This window comes from Cherax quadricarinatus, chromosome 56 (genome assembly GCF_038502225.1).
Source record: "Cherax quadricarinatus isolate ZL_2023a chromosome 56, ASM3850222v1, whole genome shotgun sequence".
NCBI classification, from domain to species: domain Eukaryota; kingdom Metazoa; phylum Arthropoda; class Malacostraca; order Decapoda; family Parastacidae; genus Cherax; species Cherax quadricarinatus.
Genome location: NC_091347.1, coordinates 20458530 through 20482155, shown reverse-complemented (window position 1 = coordinate 20482155; position 23626 = coordinate 20458530). Strand labels below are relative to the sequence as shown.

At 39.2% G+C, this 23626-nt stretch overlaps 3 protein-coding genes across 7 annotated transcripts in view; 2 read left to right on the top strand and 1 right to left on the bottom strand.

Moving 5' to 3' along the window:
• Slh (sec1 family domain containing Slh) overlaps window positions 1–3240 on the top strand; it is a 30579-nt gene extending 27339 nt beyond the window's left edge. Inside the window, exons 13-14 of the mRNA XM_070097154.1 lie at window positions 173–319; window positions 520–3240. Coding sequence (XP_069953255.1) covers window positions 173–319; window positions 520–549 — 177 coding nt within the window. The 3' untranslated portion in view covers window positions 550–3240. The remainder of the gene's footprint in view (window positions 1–172; window positions 320–519) is intronic.
• A 1339-nt stretch (window positions 3241–4579) lies between these two features.
• Window positions 4580–19883, bottom strand: eEFSec (eukaryotic translation elongation factor, selenocysteine-specific). 5 transcript variants are annotated; one of them, XM_053794130.2, is made up of 3 exons: window positions 13317–13632; window positions 13087–13192; window positions 4580–6863 (listed from the first exon to the last, which is right to left on the bottom strand). In XM_053794130.2, the coding sequence occupies exon 3, from the start codon at window positions 6842–6844 to the stop codon at window positions 5171–5173; it is 1674 nt and encodes a 557-aa protein (XP_053650105.1). In that variant the 5' UTR covers window positions 6845–6863; window positions 13087–13192; window positions 13317–13632; the 3' UTR covers window positions 4580–5170. The 5 variants fall into 5 exon arrangements, with proteins under 5 accessions (XP_053650105.1, XP_053650104.1, XP_069953257.1 ...); XM_053794129.2 differs by having other exon boundaries at window positions 13107–13192; XM_070097156.1 differs by lacking the exons at window positions 13087–13192; window positions 13317–13632 and adding an exon at window positions 19865–19883.
• Window positions 16329–21810, top strand: LOC128700741 (UPF0488 protein C8orf33 homolog). Its single transcript, XM_053794132.2, has 4 exons — window positions 16329–16598; window positions 20364–20520; window positions 21218–21352; window positions 21507–21810. Exons 1-4 carry the CDS (start codon window positions 16581–16583, stop codon window positions 21788–21790), a joined length of 594 nt encoding a protein of 197 aa, XP_053650107.1. The 5' UTR covers window positions 16329–16580; the 3' UTR covers window positions 21791–21810.
• Window positions 21811–23626: the final 1816 nt, after the last annotated feature.

The following is a 23626-nucleotide window of genomic DNA, read 5'->3' as shown; positions in this document are numbered from 1 at the left end:
TTCCACAAATGATAGTTATAAACTAATGGCAGAGCTAGATAGCTTTTTATGCCAGATTTTAAGTTTTTTAATTGTATCTACCATCTTTGAATTATATGACCCCAATGAGTTTAGCGCTTCTTCCAGATTAAAACTAAATTGTTACCTCTGTCATTTTTTTATTTTGATATAGGATGCAGTGGTCTTTGTGGTTGGTGGTGGTAACTACATGGAATATAATAATCTTGTCAGTTATGCAAAGAAGAAGGCTGGTACTAGCAACAAAAGAATAATTTATGGGTGCACAGATGTTGTTAATGCAGAGCAATTCCTCACACAGGTAAAAAAAGATTGTACCAAGAATTGCATTTTTGTATTTTATCTGTTTTGTTGCCATATGCTACATGATATATTTTAAAACTGGCAGTTGAGTAATGAGGATAGAGCAAACAGATGAATTGCCTTTGGAATTGTATTGTATATTTTAAAACCTTGAAATTAATATCAATAATGTGTGATTTTTCAATATCTATCTTGCAGCTCACCAAGCTTGGTGCAGAGATGTCCTGAGTTGATAAAACTATGGTGAAAATTCCCTTGCCTTCTGAAGCAAATTATATATAAATATCTGCTGATGTTTATTGTTGAATATACTGTATATATTTTTTCTATGGATATACCGTAATATATTTTAATTTTTCTTACATTCCAAGAATATATTTCACCTTGACAGCATTTCAGAGTACAGTATGGCCTTGATTTACAATGTTTTAACTTATGATTGCCTGTGCTTATGATATGGGCACTTTGGAACCACTTAATGATCGAATGCCATTTTGCAGTTAGTCAGTGCAAATATTTAAACGGAAAACATTTTCAGTAAATAACTTTTTCTTTGCAATTTTTTCACCAAATGCATTCATATTTTGTGTATGTTTATTTTATGTGTATGTAGAGTTCATGTTTTTTTGGTAGAGACTGATAAATAGCTGTAGATTCAGTAATTATGATTTTTGTTAAAGCTAAATTATATTACTTTTCCTCTTATGTTTTCACTATAGGCATTTATATTTTGTGTATGTTCATGTTATTCTTTTGATGGTCTTACATTTGTTTGGAAAGATTGGTCAAGAGCTGTAGATATAAAAACTACACTTTTTGGGGTGTGGTGAGTGTTCATGTGTAGTAACTGATCAGTGGGTGAGGGAATAAATCTGCTTACACCACCTTTCCTGTCTCTCCCTCCCTCCCATTCTGGGGATACAATATTTCCCTCACCATATGTCAAGGCACCTTGTACCCTTACCATAACAGTGGGTAGGGCAGAGTGCATGGCCTGTGTGGTGTCAGAGGTAGAGGAGGGTTGGAGTAGTGTGACTGCAGCTGCTTGTGCAGTATGTAGTCAGTGGGCGAGGCAGCAACTCCACTTATACCGCTGCCTTCCCAACCTGTGCACACAGTATCTACATCACCAACTGTCCAGACACCTTATGTTCTTGTAAATCTAATAATAATGTAACTAAAACTCAATTATGGTTTCTAGACATTTAAGAACACTGTCTTCCCAGGGCTGTATGTCTAAATCATTGTATTGTTAAAGACCATGACAGGCAAAAAGTCTCATTAATAAATATCTTAATACTGCATTTGTGTGTTATAGACATATCCATATTAATCACCATTTTTTTTTTTTTTCAACAAGTCGGCCGTCTCCCACCGAGGCAGGGTGACCCAAAAAAAGAAAGAAAATCCCCAAAAAGAAAATACTTTCATCATCATTCAACACTTTCACCACACTCGCACATTATCACTGTTTTTGCAGAGGTGCTCAGAATACAACAGTCTAGAAGCATACACACATAAAGATACACAACATATCCCTCCAAACTGCCAATATCCCAAACCCCTCCTTTAAAGTGCAGGCATTGTACTTCCCATTTCCAGGACTCAAGTCAGACTATATGAAAATAACCGGTTTCCCTGAATCCCTTCACTAAATATTACCCTGCTCACACTCCAACAGATCGTCAGGTCCCAAGTACCATTCGTCTCCATTCACTCCTATCTAACACGCTCACGCACGCTTGCTGGAAGTCCAAGCCCCTTACCCACAAAACCTCCTTTACCCCCTCTCTCCAACCCTTTCGAGGATGACCCCTACCCCGCCTTCCTTCCCCTATAGATTTATATGCTTTCCATGTCATTCTACTTTGATCCATTCTCTCTAAATGACCAAACCACCTCAACAACCCCTCTTCTGCCCTCTGACTAATACTTTTATTAACTCCACACCTTCTCCTAATTTCCACACTCCGAATTTTCTGCATATTTACACCACACATTGCCCTTAAACAGGACATCTCCACTGCCTCCAACCGTCTCCTCGCTGCTGCATTTACCACCCAAGCTTCACACCCATATAAGAGTGTTGGTACTACTATACTTTCATACATTCCCTTCTTTGCCTCCATAGATAACGTTTTTTGACTCCACATATACCTCGATGCACCACTCACCTTTTTTCCCTCATCAATTCTATGATTAACCTCATCCTTCATAAATCCATCCGCCGACACGTCAACTCCCAAGTATCTGAAAACATTCACTTCTTCCATACTCCTCCTCCCCAATTTGATATCCAATTTTTCTTTATCTAAATCATTTGACACCCTCATCACCTTACTCTTTTCTATGTTCACTTTCAACTTTCTACCTTTACACACATTCCCAAACTCATCCACTAACCTTTGCAATTTTTCTTTAGAATCTCCCATAAGCACAGTATCATCAGCAAAAAGTAACTGTGTCAATTCCCATTTTGAATTTGATTCCCCATAATTTAATCCCACCCCTCTCCCAAACACCCTAGCATTTACTTCCTTTACAACCCCATCTATAAATATATTAAACAACCATGGTGACATTACACATCCCTGTCTAAGACCTACTTTTACCGGGAAGTAGTCTCCCTCTCTTCTACACACCCTAACCTGAGCCTCACCATTTACTACCAGTTAATAATTTTTTTGTCCTTATATTCAATTGTGGCATCAATCTGGTATTTTATGATTCAGAATTTTCTCTAATATTAACACTACTGTTTTCTTTTTGATTATAATAATAATAACAACACTGTACTGTTGCTGAAGGATAAAATTAATTTTCTTTGAAATATAATCTTTGGAATGTATGTTTCGACATTTGTTGGCTAGAATGTTTGTCCATATTATATATTATCGTAGTAAAAAAAATTTTACATTATTTTTTATTTAATTATGCATTCCTTTCATTTTGAGTAAACAGGGCCAGCCTTTGAGATTTCCGTATGAGATAATAAAATTGGCAAATACAGTAATTTAATTTTCCTAATTACTGTACATCCCTTAGTAAGCACCCATCTTTTCATAGTGGGCTGATGAAAGCCTTCCTAGATACCATCCTGTCAGATGAGTGCAAAATATAACTTCTCAGTTTGCACTCTGGCAGGATTGCTTGTCTTTTCTGTCACATGAAGGCAAATCTTACTGAATGCAAGTACTGTAGAAGATTTTATCTAAATCACTTTCTTATGCACTTTAGTTTTTATTAATCCCTCAAGAGATTCCTTGATGCTGGTGACTGTATGACTCCTGTGGGTTTTGCATTAGTCCTGATTGATGCTGGTGAGGGTTCTTGATCCAAGGAATTACATCTGCCCCTTTCCCTTGGATCAAACCTGAATGCCTCTCATTCTTCCAGCCATTATGCACCCTACAGGTTTAGCACTCCTCATGAATGTAATATTTCTTAATCTTGTAATATTTTCTTTCCAACCATGGAGTCCTTGTCTCAGACCAGACCATGGGCAAGATAATTCTCATCAAGGCAGGGGTGACCCAAGAAAAATGAAACAGCTATTGAATGTCTTGCCAGAAGTGTGCTGACAACACAGTTCAGGTGACCCTCTGAACTGCAATGCAGCACTGTATGACCCTTTCATATTTAGAGTTTAATTATAAAAATACTATAATCCTGCATTATTCCCTGCCCTGCTGCGCTGTATGACCCTTGTAGGTTTAGCGCTTCTTTTTGATAATAATTATAACAATAATCTCAACTTAAATATTTCCAACCCCTCCCGAGTGCGGGCACAGCTTCCCACCTCCAGGTAACCAAACTTCCCTGAATCCTTTCATAAATTTTACCTTGCTCATTCTCCAACAATGCATCAATAACTTCCTTCAACCCTACCTGGGATAATCCCTTCCTCCCCTGATTTATACACCCTCTTAATCACCTTATTTTGCTCCACCCTCTCTAAATGCCCAAACCACCACAACAACCTTTCAGCCTTCCAAATGCTGTATTATCACTGCACTACATATGGCTTAGCGCTTCTTTTTGATTATAATAATAATAATACTGCACTACATATATTCACAGGCAAACACTAAACCTAAGGGTCATAAGCACCTAACAGCTTTAGAGATGCATCAAAGAATGCAACTCGCTTCCACCTGCAGTGCCTTGCCTCTTCCACCTCATTAAATGATCAGCACCTCGCACTCTCACCATGACCACCTTAGATGAAATCATAATGGAATTTATTATATACATGCACTATGTATTCATGCATTTATTAATACAGTACAGCAAAATACAGATTACAGTACTTGGGCAAATAGTATAGAGGTGCTATACTGTAACTAAGTTTCCCCACTAATGTTAGTATGGACAGTACTATAAAAAATTGCTTAACTACTGTTAATAAAACCACATATCCATTGAAACAAATTGTTACAGCTGAACACACTATCCACAGAAAAGTTTAGCGCTTCCCCCTTGATTATAATAATAATAATAATATCCACAGAAAAATAAGTTTTCTAAGCTGATTTAGGAATTTTACTGGAGTAATATAAGCAAGACATGCCTGAACATTCCAAACGTGTACCAAGATAAGGATTTATGTGGGAATCATGGTTTAAAAATGTGTCAAGACTGATAATAGTGAAATTAGGCTGGCCTACCATAAGAAAAGAGGCTGTATAGTCCTTGTGGCTTAGCGCTTCTTTTTGATATTATTATTATTAAGAAAAGAGGAGAAAATTGTAAAAGGCATTTCAGTTTTGGCAATCTTAATGAGCTATATCCAAGTATAGTAGCATATATCAGTACATCAAAAAAAAATACAAATCTTAAAAACATTATATCATATTTGTACCAATTTTTTTTCATTGCTAAATATATATTTCTTAAAATTGAGTATAACTTTCACTGGTTCTATGTTTTCAACTATGGGGGAATAATTCTGTCCACTTTTGGCTTTCTTTTTACCTCCTGAGAGCTTCTGCAAGGTAACTTTGGTAGTATCCTGTAAGCTGTTAACTCTTACTTTCAACTTGCCACTCTGGCCAAAAGTGCCATCAATGGTACCCTCTTCTCCTGTTGAGAGCTTTACCTTGAGACCCATAAAGAGCTGGATATTGGTATCTTTCTTCAGTAGATTTTTCACAATAACTTCATTATCATTTGCAAGTCTTTCAATAACACCTTCCTTACTCTTGTCTTTGTAAACTTTAACCTTCTGCAGATGTGTGTCATGATAGCCCTTGTCTGTGAAGACTTCCAGCAGTTTTCCTTTGAATGCTAGACGACACATGTTAGTATGAACATCCATGTCTAATTTTGACCCTATTAATACAGCATTTGGAACTATTTGTACTGTTTTTTCAAATTCCAGAAGTGCAAACTGATGCTTTGGTTTATAAGTAACATCATCATCAAGTTTTTGTAAATCAAATAGCTCCTGTTGATATCTATAGGTATGGTCATAAATAAATTCATTATTAACACAAAGTTCATCTTCAGTACCAAAAAATGTTACTTTGGCCATAACTGTTTCATGACCAAGGCTTACATGAAACTTTGCCTTTGTCTCCACTGGCAGTTTGTAATAAGTAATCTTTACTACTTCAGCAATAACCCCAGAAGCTGTCTGTATAAATCCTGGCATACCAACTATACCTCGCTCTAACTGCTTAGGGTCAAACTGTGTTACACATATACCAACTCTATCTCCTTGTGAGGCCTTTCCTACTGGCTGTCGAAACATCTGCATAGATTTAACTTTCTTTGACACCATCAGACTAGGAATTTCAATATTATCATTTACAGAAACTGTTCCTTGTAGCACTGTTCCTGTCATGACAGTCCCTTGACCTCTTATACTAAAACAGTGATCAACTGCATACAAAAATGGACCTATAGATTCTCTTTCAGGAATATAAGCAAACTTTTGTAGTTCATCAATTAAATCTTTCACTCCAACAGGTTCAATATCAGGTACATCTGGACCTCCTGGCTTAGCTGCTACTACGATGATTTCTGCATTGGCAAATTTTGTTTTCTGTAAAGTGATTAATATCCTTTTTGTCATTTTCTCAACAACTGACTTTTGTTTCTCCAAAGCCACCAAATCTATCTTGTTTAAAACCACTAAGAGGTGATCGCACAAAATTTCACCAATAACTAAGCATTCTGCTGTCTGAGTTTGGATTCCTTTTGTAACGTCGACAACAAGCATCACAGCATCAATAATCTGTGCTCCTCCAATGATAGTCCTAATCAGTGATGCATGCCCAGGGCAGTCTACTAAGGTAAACTGAAGCTTTTCATACCCAGAGTCCTTAATATGATCTGGGGCATTCACAACGAAGGAGCTAAAGCCAAGATCAATGGTAATACCTCGTTCTTTTGACTGTGGGTTTTTGTCAAAGCAAGCAGTGCTGGCTACAGTGCTGAGAGCTTTAGCCAAGGATGTCTTGCCACTGTCCACATGTCCAAGGACTCCAATATTGAAATTTAAAATTTTGTTCTCCATCATGAAGAAACAGCAGCCACTCCTGAAATAAAAATAAATCAGCAATGAATTAAGGTTATATAATTCTGAAGAGCATATATGTGACTTGTTTCGAGATTTTTTTTCTACCCTCAAAGCCACCTTCCAACCCTTCCTGTTTCTAGGACGATCCGTATACCTCATACCTTCCACACCTGATTTATGCACCCTCTTCATTAGTCTATTCCTCTTCATCCTCTAAACCCCTCCTCAGCTCTCTGAATTATATTCTTTGTGACCCCATAATATCTTTTAATTTCTACAAAATGAACCGTGACATAACCAAGAGCATAGCTCATTTCCTGTATGTAGATACAAATAATTACTCCTGATTTAGAAGGAATGTACAAAAGAACTTGGTTATTCATTATTGATCATTTTCAGGACCTCACTCAAAAAGGATAAATTAGTATTCTAGACAGAAAAATAGCATTTATGCCAATATTTAAAAATGGTAAGAATTTTTATTTCATATGCTCAAATGGTAACCATTGAGCATATGAAATTTGTAACCACTGAGGATCTATGGCTCAATTGCTGACATGGATGAAAATGTTATGCATGTGTCCTTACGCCTATTGCTCCTCTTCACCTAAGTGGTGGCTGACTCCTGTAAGTCACATTGCATAGTGTGTTAGTAGTATACAGTGGAACCTTGATACTCGAACAGCTTTGTATCAGGATGCGACCCATGCCAGTTAACTAACACCCAGGTACCCATTTTATACTGATGGGTGAACACGGACAGCAGGTGTCTTATGGAAACACATGCTAATGTTATCCACCCGTACCGGGGATTTGAACTCCGGACCTCAGTGTGTGAGCTGAGTGCACTAGCGATCAAGCTACGGGACATCTTTCATCTACGTTAGGAGCAATTCACTCTACAGGATCGTGAAATGTTGCCGCAATAATGCCACATTAGTTACACATCCTTTTACCTAACATTATCATTAACTCTGAAGCCTCTACTGATCTACCACTCTGAAAACCCAAGGGCCTTTACAAAACATAATGTGCAGAAAACTCAGTTACCTGTGATATGGAGGTCAAACAGAAAGGCTTGGGTAACCAGAGAATATTTCACCAAATGGTTTAATGTTGTGTTTGGGCCAAGTGTAAAAAGTTATTTAGAGGAGAAAAAACCTGCCTCTGAAGGCCCTCGTCATAATGGACAATGCTCCAGCTCACCCTCCAAGCTTGCAGGACTATGTGCTGCTGGAGTTTTACTTCATCACTGTAAAGTTTCTTCCCCCTAACACAACTCCTCTCATTCAGCTCATGGATCAGCAGGTCACCAGTAATTTCAAGAAACTACACTAAAGCACTATTCCAGAGGTGCTCTGAAGTGACCTCTGACAGAGAGTAACCCAGAATTCAGCCATCCATAGTATGCTGGGGGCATTCCCCTCCACCCCCATTGCAGCCTTGGAGGCAGAGTCGGGGATAGTCCCTCTCTCGTCGGCGAGAACAGCGAGGAACTGCTTTTGACTCCATCATATGGCCTCTCTGCCTTGTACTCATCCCTGCCGCCTCTCTCCTCAGATGTGGGAGACAGCCTCTGTCCCCCCACGTTTGGTTCAGCCTTCCTTTGTGGCCAGGGCCCAGCATTCCCTGACCTGCCTTACACTTCCTGTGCTTGTGATGACTCCCTCCCCTCTTCACTCTCTGGTTACCCCCCTGGCTGGACCTGACGCGGTACATTCACCTGGATTGACATTACAGGAACAGGGAACCCCCTCAGTTAGCTGCATTTCTGTTTAAAGAGTTTCGCTCTGTTACATATGGCTCTTCATTCTCCGTCTACACGGACGGCTCAGCACAGACCTCCCACCCTTCCACATCCTCTGCGGCCTTCTTCGCTAATCTCTCCTCGTGTCAAACCTAGCTGTTAGACCCTGCTCATTCTGTACTGGCAGGAGAGCCTTTCACCATTCACCAGGCTCTGGCTTTTGTCCTAGATCACATTTCCCCACAGCCATTGGTTCTCTTCTCTGATTCCCAATCCTCCCTGGCACTTTTGTGCTCTGCCCTTCCACGGTCACTAAGTGTCCTCGTTCGTTGGACGCAATCTCTCCTGCGCTTCTTGTGGAGCCCAGGTTGGAGCATCTCCCTTCAGTGGGTACCCGCCCATGTTGGAATCCGAGGCAATGAAGTGGGAGATCGAGCGGCCTCCCTCGCGCACACACTTCCTACTATTACCCTTCTTGCCCTGGGCCACAGTGATTTCACAAGGGCTGTTTGGAAGGGAATCCACCATCAGTGGCAGGAGGGTCTGGCACACTCCCTCTCTTCTTCAGCGTTGGGCTCTGTCCGACCTTTTAATGGCCCCTGCCCTTGGGCTCACAGTTCCAACCGCTCGGTGGATGTTGCACTGACTCGCCTTCGAGTCGGGCACTCGCGACTGGCGGCTCATCTGTACCGCCTTCGGATGACAGACTCTCCATACTGCCCATGGTGTCCCTCACAGCCTGAGACGGTGGAATACTTCCTGTTGTGGTGCCCACGTTATCACTCTGCACGGACTACTCTCTGTGCGGCCTTGCGCATGCTTAGGGTGCACATTTTCACTCTACCTCTCCTTCTCAACGGGAAAGGGTTTCGCCCTCTGGACCGTTGGGAGATATTGGCCTGTACCTGCTCCTTCCTGCTGGCTTCAGGGTTTATCAGGGACATATAATACGCAGTTACTAGTCAAGACATTCTTCCACTTTGGTCGAGGTCCCCTCTCCTAGCACTGGACAGCCAGGCTCGATGTGGAGTAGGCTGTCAGTGGCCCTGAAACTCCACGAAAGAAGAAGAGTTTTGGAAAGATTACTTTGCTATTGCCCACTGCATAACTCTCATTGACAAAGCCTGTCAGGAAGTTTCATACAGAACAATGAACTCTGCTTGGAGGAATTTGTGGCCAGAAGCAGTGGCTGAAAAGGACTTTGAGAGCTTTGAGGCTGTGTCTATAGTGGAGGATATTGTCCTGGGCAGGCCCATGGGTTTGGATGTGAGTGATGGTGATGTAGAGGAGTTAGTGGAGGGGCACAGGGAAGAGCTGACCACTGAGGAGCTGCAGGAACTTGAGAAGGAAGCGCACAAGACTAAGATGGATGCTCTCTCTTTAGGCTCGGAAGAGGAGATAGACGACGCCCCTACTTCATTAATCAAGGAAATCTTTGCCAAATGGATGGACGCCAAAAACTTTGCAGAGAGGTACTACCCCAACAAAGCCCAAACAAGCCGTAAAAGCATTGTCCAGAATGACCAGACAATGTCACATTTCCGAAACATCCCGAGGAGAAGGCAGAAGCAAAGTTCTTCGGACAGATTTTGAGTAAAAGTCAAACCTGGTGAGCTTCAACCCAGGTCCAAATAGGAAAAAAGAGACAGAAAAGAGAAGGGGACTCTCCTTCTAAACAATAACATTTCCCTTCTCAGCACTATCCTAGTAGGCACTACTCTATTCAGGAAAGTAAAGTAAGGTTAAATTTGTATTTATTTCAACTAATTCTTTTGTATTTTTATATGTATTTTAGTATTAAGCAGTGTTTAAATTACATATTTTAGTATTAAGCAGTGTTTAAATTATTTTATACAACCCCATCAATGTATAATATGCCAATAACAATAGTATTTTTTTCCATGGGAATGGATTAATCGTTTTCCCTATAGTATTTCTTATGTGAAAATTCATTTCGTATAAATCCTGTTTGGTATAAGTCCAAGGTCCTGGAATGGATTAAGGACATATACCGAGGTATCACTGTATTCACTGATTGGCAAAATGTCTTCAAAATAAAGACACTCAGGTGTTGCATATGTTTAATTTATCAAAGTAAAGGTACAGAGAATATAAATTATGTTAATAACTATAACCACACTTACTTTGGCCTTAAAAAATATACAGTACAGTATATCATTATTTTCTTTATGCTTGCATTTAGTTCATGGTTAGCCTAAAATTAAGTTAAGCTGGGTGGTTAAATTAGGCAGTGCTATTTCATCCATAAATTGACATCATTTAAAAAATCCATAGTGACTAGTAACACTATTCGGTTGCTGATGCATTTGATTGAAAAAATTTTGCCTCGCTTCCCGATACAAAACCCAGTATGCGATACGATTCGTACGAGACGTGTCCACTTGTGGCCTGAACTCCCCCGTGTGTACCAGTGTTTACAACCTAGCCAGTGTGCGCGCATCTAAGGATACATTCGGTACATTCCATATTATCACTGTTTTTGGTGCTTGTTTCTGCAAAATAAGTCACCATGGGCCCCAAGAAAGCTCCTAGTGCCAACCCTTCGAGACCAAGGGTGCTAATGACTGTTGAAATGAAGAAAGAGATAATTGCAAAGTACGAAAGTCGAGTGTGTGTGTCGGAACTGGTCAGGTTGTATAGTAAACCCCAATCAACCATCTCTACTATAGTGAGCAGGAAAATGGCAATCAAGGAAGCTGTTCTTGCAAAAGGTGCAACTGTGATTACGAAACAGCGACCACAAGTGTTAGAAAATGTTGAGACTGTTATTGGTGTGGATAAATGAAAAACAGATAGCAGGAGATAGCATCTCTCAGGCGATCATTTGTGAAAAGGGTGATGAAAATCACCCTCACACAGCTATTGCAAGCCATGCTGGTGACTATTACACTGACAATGTTGTGAAACATTTTAGGAAAGTCATAAAGGAATGAGAGGTACAGGCCTCTATGGACAGATATGTTGTGCGACAGAAGTCCAGTGACTCTCAAGCTGGTCCTAGTGGCATTAAAAGAAGAAGGGAAGTAACCCCAGAAAAGGACTTGCTACCTCAAGTCCTAATGGAAGGGGATTCCCCTTCTAAACACTAAGACCATCCACACTCTCCCCTCCTCCCATCCCATCAATCATCACCAGATCTTCAATAAAGGTAAGTGTCATGTAACTGCATGTCTTCTTCAGTTTGTGTGTATTAAAATTAATATTTCATGTGGTAAAAAATTTTTTTTTTCATACTTTTGGGTGTCTTCCACGGATTAATTTGATTTCCATTATTTCTTATGGGGAAAATTGATTCGCTTTCCGATAATTTTGGTTTACAATGAGCTCTCAGGAACGGATTAATATCGTGAACCGGGGGTCCACTGTATTTTTCCATCTTCTGACTAAATTATGAATGAAATAATCTTGATATCAAAATAATAAATGTATTATTAATTTTTTAAATAAGAGCTGCAATTAAAATAATTTTATTCACTGTGGAAGGAAATCCATGTGTGAAATTTAAGAGATATCAGTTATAATGAGTACGTTCACAGGCCTATAAATATACATTTTCAGCTCAAAATAAAGCAGTACATGTCCAATAAGGCCATTAACTCACCCATTTACAGTGACTTAACCTAGATTAGCAAATATGTACTGTCTGTCTAGCAGAAAGCAAATAAGTGTTTGAATAGTTTATTTGTGTTTGATTTTGATGAGCACAATCTGGGCTGATGAATTTAAATCCTTTAAGGATTACTTGTAAAATCACAAAAAAAAAAAAAAAAAAAAAAAATGCTAGCTCTGTTTTTCTGAGGGACTGTAGGAATAGTTATCATTATGTCACTTGCTTTTGAAGAAAATGTATACGTACATGTATATATACATATATACATGCATGAGCATGTTCGATAGGAGTGAATGGAGACGAATGGTATTTGGGACCTGACGATCTGTTGGAGTGTGAGCAGGGTAATATATAGTGAAGGGATTCAGGGAAACCGGTTATTTTTATATAGTCGAACTTGAGTCCTGGAAATGGGAAGTACAATGCCTGCAATCTAAAGGAGGGGTTTCGGGATATTGGCAGTTTGGAGGGATATGTTGTGTATCTTTATATGTGTATGCTTCTAAACTGTTGTATTCTGAGCACCTCTGCAAAAACAGTGATTATGTGTGAGTGTGGTGAAAGTGTTGAATGATGATGAAAGTATTTTCTTTTTGGGGATTTTCTTTCTTTTTTGGGTCACCCTGCCTCGGTGGGAGACGGCCGACTTGTTGAAAAAGAAAATGTATAAACAAAACGTAATTATCTAAGTTAGAGTACAAATTTTTTTTATGAACCAAGATTAGTTGTGTAAATTGGAAATGGAAATACAAGGACCCCAATGGAAATACAAGGACCCCAATGGAAATAAGTGACACTTTGTGACTTTTTTTTAGGTTATCCTAGGTAATTTATACAAGGTATGATAATTGTACTTATGCGTACCTGTACGTAAATAAACTTACACGTCCAGGTGGTGAGTCTGAGGTATTCTGGATGACAGTTGATAATAAGTCTTGTAAAACAGCTGAGAGTTGCACAACGTCTGTGTCTGCAACAACCATACATGTGTGGCATCAAATATGATTAAATCTCGGTCCACAAGCGCTGTTATCCATCAGGGTTTTGTGCTCACCAGGAATATAAAAAATGGTTGTGTACACTGCAAGACTTACCTAAATGAAGAAGTAGCGTGTACTACTTCTTGTTGTTGTTGTTATGACACCTGACAGTGTACTACACTGACAGTCACGTGACACCTGTTATCTTCTCCAGTGTTACCACAACCTCCACTCTTGTAACGTCTACTACTGCAGTGTTACCACAACCTCCACTCTTGTAACTTCTACTACTGCAGTGTTACCACACATCCTCCACTCCTGTAGCTTCTACTACTGCAGTGTTACCACACATCTTCCACTACTGTAGCTTCTACTACTGCAGTGTTACCACACATCCTCCACTCCTGTAGCTTCTACTACTGCAGTGTTACCACACATCTTCCACTACTGTAGCTTCTACTACTGCAGTGTTACCACACATCCTCCACTCCTGTAGCTTCTACTACTGCAGTGTTACCACACATCCTCCACTACTGTAGCTTCTACTACTGCAGTGTTACCACACATCTTCCACTACTGTAGCTTCTACTACTGCAGTGTTACCACACATCCTCCACTCCTGTAGCTTCTACTACTGCAGTGTTACCACACATCCTCCACTACTGTAGCTTCTACTACTGCAGTGTTACCACACATCTTCCACTACTGTAGCTTCTACTACTGCAGTGTTACCACACATCTTCCACTACTGTAGCTTCTACTACTGCAGTGTTACCACACATCCTCCACTCCTGTAGCTTCTACTACTGCAGTGTTACCACACATCTTCCACTACTGTAGCTTCTACTACTGCAGTGTTACCACACATCCTCCACTCCTGTAGCTTCCACTACTGCAGTGTTACCACAACCTCCACTCTTGTAACTTCTACTACTGCAGTGTTACCACACATCCTCCACTCCTGTAGCTTCTACTACTGCAGTGTTACCACACATCTTCCACTCCTGTAGCTTCTACTACTGCAGTGTTACCACATCCTCCACTCCTGTAGCTTCTACTACTGCAGTGTTACCACACATCCTCCACTCCTGTAGCTTCTACTACTGCAGTGTTACCACACATCCTCCACTCCTGTAGCTTCTACTACTGCAGTGTTACCACACATCCTCCACTCCTGTAGCTTCTACTACTGCAGTGTTACCACACATCTTCCACTCTTGTTGCTTCTACTATAGCAGTGTTACCACACAGTTGCGTAGATTATTATACATGTGCAGAGAACCTAGGGTAACCTAAAAAAAGTCAGACAAAGTGATTAATTTCCATTGGGGTCCTTTTAGTTGTTAGTTTAATACCTTTATTATGTACCCCACACCCATCCTGTGGGCGGTAGTCAAAAGATTACAAAGGTACATAATGGGTCCAGGGACTGGACCCCAAAGTTATGATAGCTGAACTAGTTACAAAGGTAATGAACTCCAGGTAGATCTGGTCACAATCATGACAAGTTACAAAGGTGATGAATCAGCCTCACTCCTATACATGGTTACAGTCTTTTTAATACCTTATTATTATATTATACAGGATATAATATCTTATTATACTGCTATTATGAAAGGTTGGATGACATTTAGTTGTGCATGTAGAAATCCCAAAGTTATGTTGAACATTTCAGGCATTACTGGCGAAACGTTTCCAAAATTTAGATACCCAAATGCTGCACAAGTGTCTTATTGATCAACTTGTCTCTTATCTAAACCACTTATTTAAGGCACAAGCTTTGCTGACCCTTAAAACCAACAGTAACATCAAACCTCTAGGTAAGTAAGATTATTTAGGTACAGGTACACGTAAATACAGTTACACAAATTATCATACAAATTAACATATGTGTAAATTACCTAGGATAACCCAAAAAAAAGGTCACAGTGACTTGTTTGCACTGTGGTCCTTGAACTAGACCTGGATGTCAGCGTCAACCTTCAAGTGTGGACGTCCCGCTCGAACCTGAACATCCTTTACGGGTGGTTCCTTAAGAGATTTCGTTCGGATTTTTAACCCTAGAAGGTTAGCCACGTAGGATAACCCAAGAAAGGCAGTGCGTCATCGAGGGATTGTCTGTCTTATTTCCACTGGGGTCCTCAGTCTTGTCCCCCATTACAGTCGACTAACCTCTGGCTGTCTTCACCACTCCAGTCGACTAATATCTGGCTGTCTTCACCACTCCAGTCGACTAACCTCTGGCTGTCTTCACCACTCCAGTCGACTAATCTCTGGCTGTCTTCACCACTCCAGTCGACTAACCTCTGGCTGTTTTCACCACTCCAGTCGACTAACCCCTGGCTGTCTTCACCACTCCAGTCAACTAACCTCTGGCTGTCTTCACCACTCCAGTCGACTAACCCCTGACTGTCTTCACCACTCCAGTCGACTAACCCCTGGCTGTCTTCACCACTCCAGTCGACTAACCCCTGGCTTTCTTCACCACTCCAGTCGACTAACCCCTGGCTGTCTTCACCACTCCAGTCGACTAACCCCTGGCTGTCTTCACCACTCCAGTCGACTAACCTCTGGCTGTGTTCACCACTCCAGTCGACTAACCTCTGGCTGTCTTCACCACTCCAGTCGACTAACCTCTGGCTGTCTTCACCACTCCAGTCGACTAACCTCTGGCTGTCTTCACCACTCCAGTCGACTAACCTCTGGCTGTCTTCACCACTCCAGTCGACTAACCTCTGGCTGTCTTCACCACTCCAGTCGACTAACCTCTGGCTGTCTTCACCACTCCAGTCGACTAACCCCTGGCTGTCTTCACCACTCCAGTCGACTAACCTCTGGCTGTCTTCACCACTCCAGTCGACTAACCTCTGGCTGTAATAATGTTGGTAGAATTACCGACAATATGTAAAGTAAAAGGACTTAAGTACAACTAATATGACATTTTATTGTGGCAACGTTTCGCTCTCCAGGAGCTTTATCAAGCCGTTGCAAACAGAACATGGACATACAGGGTATATATAGGCTCTGAGTCTATATATACCCTCAAAGCTTGACACAGCTCCTGTGTCAAGGCTTGACACAGTTCCTGTGTCAAGGCTTGACACAGCTCCTGTGTCAAGGCTTGACACACCTCCTGTGTCAAAGCTTGACACCTCCTGTGTCAAGGCTTGACACACCTCCTGTGTCAAGGCTTGACACACCTGTGTCAAGGCTTGACACACCTCCTGACACATTAGTCGCACTTGTGCCCTTTTACCCACATATAATAAGCAGTCAGTGACCCTTACAAACCCAACAAGACGTAGTAGTGGTAGTTTACTCTGAGTATCCTGAAGAAGCACACAGTAAACTAGAAACTGTAAGATTCACCAGTATACAATGCCTCCAAAACCACAGGTAACAGCATTTTCAATGTAAATGTCTGGATGAAGCCTTCTGAACACAGTATTGTATATATAATGACTTTTGACACAGTTGATATCAGCTACAAGAACTATACTACAAACATTGTGAGAATCTCCTTATTACAATGTGAAACTACATTATCATCACGCCAGAGCACTTAAAAAATACACTCATAACATCAATGCCATATTAAAGAAGATTAAAAGGTACAATATCGTTGTTGGAACAGTTCATGTATAACAGATGGAGAGGAAACTTTAAGTAAGTTTATTCAGGTACATGTGGACATAAATGAAGCTACACAAATTATCATACATACTAATATATGTGTAAATTACCTAGGATAACCCAAAAAAGTCAAAGTGACTTGTTTCCATTGAGGCCCTTTAGAGTATGCTGAAGTCCTTACTTAATAATAATAATAATAATCTTTATTTCTATAATTACATGATAAAACTTATTCAGACTATAGCTGACATCAGTGACATAGTATATAGACAGTCCCTGGTTATGCAGAACATTTCTCACAACCTACGTTAATTTTGTCCTCCAGGATGTGACCCACACCAGTCGGCTAACACCCAGATACCTATTTACTGCTAGATGAACAGGGGCAGTAGGTGTAAGGAGACATGCCCAGTGTTTCCAGGTCATTGCTGACCTGAGGATGGTCTAAGATGAACTGAAATGTCATCTAAAGTTTTCCTTCAAAGTGTGAGTTATTTGTAGAGTGCAGTGATGGTATTTCTTGATTCCATCTTTTACATTTCAGTAATTTAATGTTTATCCTCAGCGTATTTTGGCGATAAAATATCAGTTAGGATGTTCATTATTAATTTGGTTCTGCCATGGAGATAGTTATAGTATATATATATATTGGGCAGTGAAGAAAAAATAAGTTAATTTTATTGGCAGAAAGCTTTGTTTATGTTTGCTGTGATTGACTCAAGACATTGACTTAAATACTAACAGTTAAATGGCCAATGCTATATTCAAGCCAAAATAATGATATTTTTGCTATTATCTCCCAAAATAACAATTTGCCCAAAAAAAACTCACTTATTCTGTGTTGTAGACAAGTTGTATTTTAAAATATACAATAATGCCCAAGTTCCATCTAGGTCCAACATTCATTAATAGCCCATAACTCTATCAAAGACCTGATTAAAATGCTAACTAAATGTAACAAACATACTTGGTTATGCAGCTACTCACACTGTATTAAAAGTCAAATTAGAAAGGTTTGGAGTAATGTATTGCACCCTACAAATATACATGTAATACTGTCAGCATAGTTGCTGATCCCCTGTATGTGTAGTGTAGCTTATCTGAGTATCATAGTTAGTACCATCCATATGTATTATATAGACGACCCCTTGCTAGACTTAGCGGCTAGCATGTGACGTCACGTGACCGAGCTGTCAGCATAGTTGCTGAGTATCATAGTACCATCTATATGTATTATATAGATGACCCCTTGCTAGACTTAGCGGCTAGCATGTGACGGCATGTGATGCGACATGTGAGCGTCAGATGCTCTGCCTCTCTCTCAGTTCACAGATAGACCTACAGGCGTCTACAAGCAGGCTGGGTCCTTCCCCTGACAACTCTGCTAATATAAGTGTATACAACCCAACAAGTGTGTTTATCTCCAACCATCATATCTCCATGGAACCCTCCCAACAATACAGCCTCTCCTCTCTTAGCAATGTACTCATTTACTGACGACTCGGACTTACGACGGGCTCTCTGACCAGTATGCGTATCTAAATAATGTATATTAGAGCTGATTTCCTCTATTCTGTTTATTACATTATACAGTATAAACATTTAAAAATATACTAAAAATGTTATAAATGGTGCAAAGGTGACATTAAAACAATATCAAAGATGGTTAACACAAACCCACTACCATTATAGTATGCTCCTCACTTAGCAACAAATTCATTTACCAACATGGTCTTAGGAACAGAACTCCAACATTAAGTGAGGAGAGACTGTATTCAATAATCATGCAGTGCACTTCTTGTAATAAAGGATGTGATTTTGAATGTGATGGTTGAGAGATTTTAAAGAAATGCTAAAACATTATCTCCTCAGAGAGACGATTACTGATAACCCTGAGGGAAGCACATAATAACAAATATGGGCTTAGTACTGAGTAACCCACACAGGTTTACTGTGTTTCTTGACTATTAATTCTCTAAGTGAGGGGTAACTGGGTAATGCTACTCATAATATTTCAAAATATGTATATTACTGTATAAATACATTGTGAGATTTTTATTTTTCCAAATTAAGATGACATAAGATTTGTTACAGTAACTATTGCAGTACAGCTATTGTATTCTGTCTTATACAGGTGTCATCTACTGGTATGTTTTATTATTTTTCAGGATGTGATTATTATTGTTATTACTCAGAGGTATTATTATATGTACTTTGTTTTAATTATATATCATTATATTATTTTTATCATCATTATTATTGTTATAATGTACATATTATTGTTGTTATAATGTACATATTATTATTAGTGTTATAATGTACACATCAGTACATATATTAATATTATTATTATTAATATTACTGCTATTGTTTATCACTCAATTCACTGGTACAGTATTATTTCCATAACAAGATGCTGACTATATTATGCACTTTAGGTACATATAAATTTCAAAACATGTACTGTATGATTTATCTTGCACTTGTTCATGAATATTGTTACAGTAATACCTGGAGTACACCTGGAGAGGGTTTCAGGGGTCAATGCCCCCACAGCCTGGTCACAGACCAGGCTGTAGTACAGTATTACCAGATATTCTTGCTTTTTATTATTATTATTATTATTATTATTATTAATATCATGTCATTACAATTTCGTGAGTCATTATTATTATTATTATTCTTGTATCTTATAGTTCGTTTGAAAGTAGTACAGTGGTACCCTGAGTTTCGTACAGCTCCCAACTTGAGCAATTATGTAAGTGTATTTTTGGAGGGTCTGAAACGGGCTAATCTAATTTACACTATTCCTCGTGGGAACAAATTCGTTTGGTAATGGCAATTGAACAGCCTTCTGGAACAAATTATGGCCGAAACTCGGGTTACCACTAAGGGCAAGCAGATTGCAAACTACAATAGACTCATCAAAAGTAACTACTATATTTTTTTTGCCATATAAGGGACATTAGCATTTAAGGCACACCCCAGTTTTGGCAGACATATTCTGGGACAAATAAAAATATGCATACCTGCTTCAAAATGATAGTGAGGTAGTAGCTGCCTGCTTATGCACACAGCTTAGCTGAGAGAGATGGAGCCTTGCACAGCCTATCATCTGCCGCACTGCCTCAAGTCATGAAACAAACATTACTTGTTGTTTATAGATGGCTAATTTACAGTTATTTACAAGTGTTGAAACTGGTTTGCTTATTAAAAACCAGTAATACAGTATGTAACTTACAATTTATATTAGTTACTAATCGCTCTAAAGTAATCTGAGAAACAGTTTTGTAGGGGAAGGTGGGGGTGTATTTGGAGTGTCCTTTAATGGTCCTGCTGAACTGAAATCACCATTACCAGTAACCCAAAGCCTACCCTTCTAAGGTGCATGGTGATTTTATGAGATTTCTCTTTCACAGGGGAAAAGCAGCATGCCTTATATGCCTGAAAATACAGTACATATGACAGGTTATATATTATCCTACATCCCCCCTATTTTATCTTTAATTAATATTTTTTTTATTGTAGGCAAAAAAAGGATCACCTCCCAAGGCACAGGTAGTTAAAGATGCACCTGAAGAGGACAGCAAAGATGTTGCGTTGGAGAGATTTAGTTTAGAGTTACGCTGGTGTATACAGCAACTTGAACTTTCTATGGAGAAAAAGAAAGGAAAATCAAAACAAGGTACAGTATTTAGCTTTAATTATATAATTTTTATGCAATGAGTTTTTCTCTGCCTTGCAGTACAGTTTCTGTGCAACGAACATAACAGCTGATTCTTACATAGCCATACAACAAAATTTCTGTTTTCATTAATACAATAAAGCTTAGATTTTAACAGACAATTAGGGAAAGATAATGTCTGATAATGCCAACTGTCTAATTCTGGTGTTAAAAAGCACTACTGATATCACAGTACCTCCTGTGCCAGATAAGTATTATCAGAGAGAAAGAAATTAATGTATATTTCTTGCAGATTCCATCATACATTGACTTATTTCTTCATGATAAAGTTGATAAATTAGCCAAAGAAAGAACAGTCCTAAAAGAAAAAAGTGGAAAATGTCTTTAGTATGTTTGTGTCAAGCATTAGGGATAATATTAGGAAAGAGGTAAATTATGAATCTAAACTTCATAGGAATACAGTTAGAAGCATGACTAGATATATAATGTACTTTGATAACATCAGTCAGATGACTGATGTAGTAGCCAAGCTTAGGCATGGTTACAGGTACAATATTTCCTGGAATTTAGAATTTAAATAGAAGTTATACTGTATATTAGTGTCATCAAAAGTCTTATTACTGTTTAATTTTATGTTAATCTCTGTTTATTATGTTAAATGTTAAACAAAACTTTAACATTAATATTCTCTCCCCAGCTGATGATATGGTAAAAGCACACAAGACTCTGACCAACAGTAAAGCACCACTCATAAAGAAGAGGCAGATAATGAATGCTTTATTTGGGGATTACAGGAAGAAAATGGCCGAGGAGGAAAAGAAGTTTAGAATACGTAATTATCATATTCATTTTTGATGTACTGTAATTATTTATAACCTAATATGACAGCTTAGGATCAAGCTAAAGATAGGGTTTTTCATTCATAAAGAAAAATATATTGATGACTTAATATATTAAAAATTATTAAACTCCTCTCTCCTTTACAGAACCACCAAAAATGAAAAGCAAGTGTGTTCTTCCAAGGGACTCTGTATTCTTTAAGAAATCTCATGAACAACTACATCACAAAACAGAAGACAAAGAATCAAGTACCACAGAAGCCAGCTCTGTAAATGACTCTACTGATGATACTCACAGTACTGAAGCACAAGAAAGCTGTGCTCAGGACTATGGTGAAGATAAAACAAATAATGATAAGTACAATGTGATGTTGACTGACTGTAAACCAACTGAAAATACTTTCAAATTTAATTTTTCAGTGCCTTCTTAGACATAAATTTATTTAAATCAGATCTCTTTTATTTTCCTCTAGTCACTTGGAGCACAATATCATACAGCTTTTATTCTTCCAATGCAGGCAACAAGGCAAGAAAGAACTGATCACAAAATTGGATAAGATAAATCTATACTATACGAAAGGCAAAAACTTCATGCTCACCAAACTGCAGTACTGTATAGGAATGCTAATAGTATATATCCCAGAGATAATGCTATGGAACAGTCTACCCATCAAAAATGATGAAGCCAAAACTGTATGTATTGTACTTTTTATTACATTCATGGAGGGAGGACTAAATCTGTAGGGGTTATAGAGCACTTGGAAGAAATGGTTGGCAGTCAGGTACAATACAGAGAAGGGGAAGATAGGTTTCATTCCTTGGATCAAGAGTCCCTAATCAACATCAGTGTATGTTTTGCACTATAATTCAAAATTTATTTGTAAAAACTTGTACAAAATGGGGAGGACCCCACAATAGGAGGAGTGGGCTGGACTAAACCTATTTGTCTTGAGAAGATGGGCAGAAATTGGTGACATTATTTACACATGATGCTTTGGTTTTTCCAGACAAGATGATACAGGCTCCTCCAAGGGAAAAGTGGTGCTTTAACTTGGTGAATGGATCTTCATCCAAGAAATTTGAGCTATTTCTCTTAGATCAAACCCACTTACCCCCAGCCTTCTCATTCCCTACGTGCCATAGGACCCTAAAAGGTTTAACATTTCCCAATGAGTAGAATATTTGTACATGTGCATCATGCTTTAGATATCACACTGAATGTATCAGAATGATATCACACTGATATCATTCTGATACATGAACATGAATGTTGCAGCAAGGAGAAGGCTGGAGGCAGTGGAGATGTCATGTCTGAGGGCAATGTGTGGTGTGAATATAATGCAGGGAATTTGTAGTTTGGAAGTTAGGAAGAGGTGCGGGATTACCAAAACTGTTGTCCAGAGGGCTGAGGAAGGGTTGTTGAGGTGGTTCGGACATGTAGAGAGAATGGAGCGAAACAGAGTGACTTCAAGAGTGTATCAGTCTGTAGTGGAAGGAAGGCGGGGTAGGGGTCGGCCTAGGAAAGGTTGGAGGGAGGGGGTAAAGGGGGTTTTGTGTGCGAGGGGCTTGGACTTCCAGCAAGCATGCGTGAGCGTGTTTGATAGGAGTGAATGGAGACAAATGGTTTTTAATACTTGACGTGCTGTTGGAGTGTGAGCAAAGTAACATTTATGAAGGGGTTCAGGAAACCGGCAGGCCGGACTTGAGTCCTGGAGATGGGAAGTACAGTGCCTGCACTCTGAAGGAGGGGTGTTAATGTTGCAGTTTAAAAACTGTAGTGTAAAGCACCCTTCTGGCAAGACAGTGATGGAGTGAATGATGGTGAAAGTTTTTCTTTTTCGGGCCACCCTGCCTTGGTGGGAATCGGCCAGTGTGATAATAAAATAATAAAACATGAACATCACGTGGTGTGTTGTAGTAAGAGAATTACCCATGCCCATTAAATAGGCCTGTGTACATTCTTCTCACACAAATGATGTCTACTGAATGAAAGTATACCTAAAAGATTTTTATTGTATTTTTGCTGTTGAAATCATTTTTACTAGAACTTGTTGTGCAAGCACTGAAATTCAGCACCCCTTCAAGGGAGGTGTCTTGATGTCATTGAAGGGCTCTTGATCCAAGAAATTGGAGATACTCTCCCTTTCCTTGAATCGAATCTAATTGCCTTCCATATCCCAAGGAATGGCCCATGAGGCCATACAATTCGATACAGGTGGATGATCCAGCTACACTAGTGACTCCAACCTTTGGGATATTAAAGAATA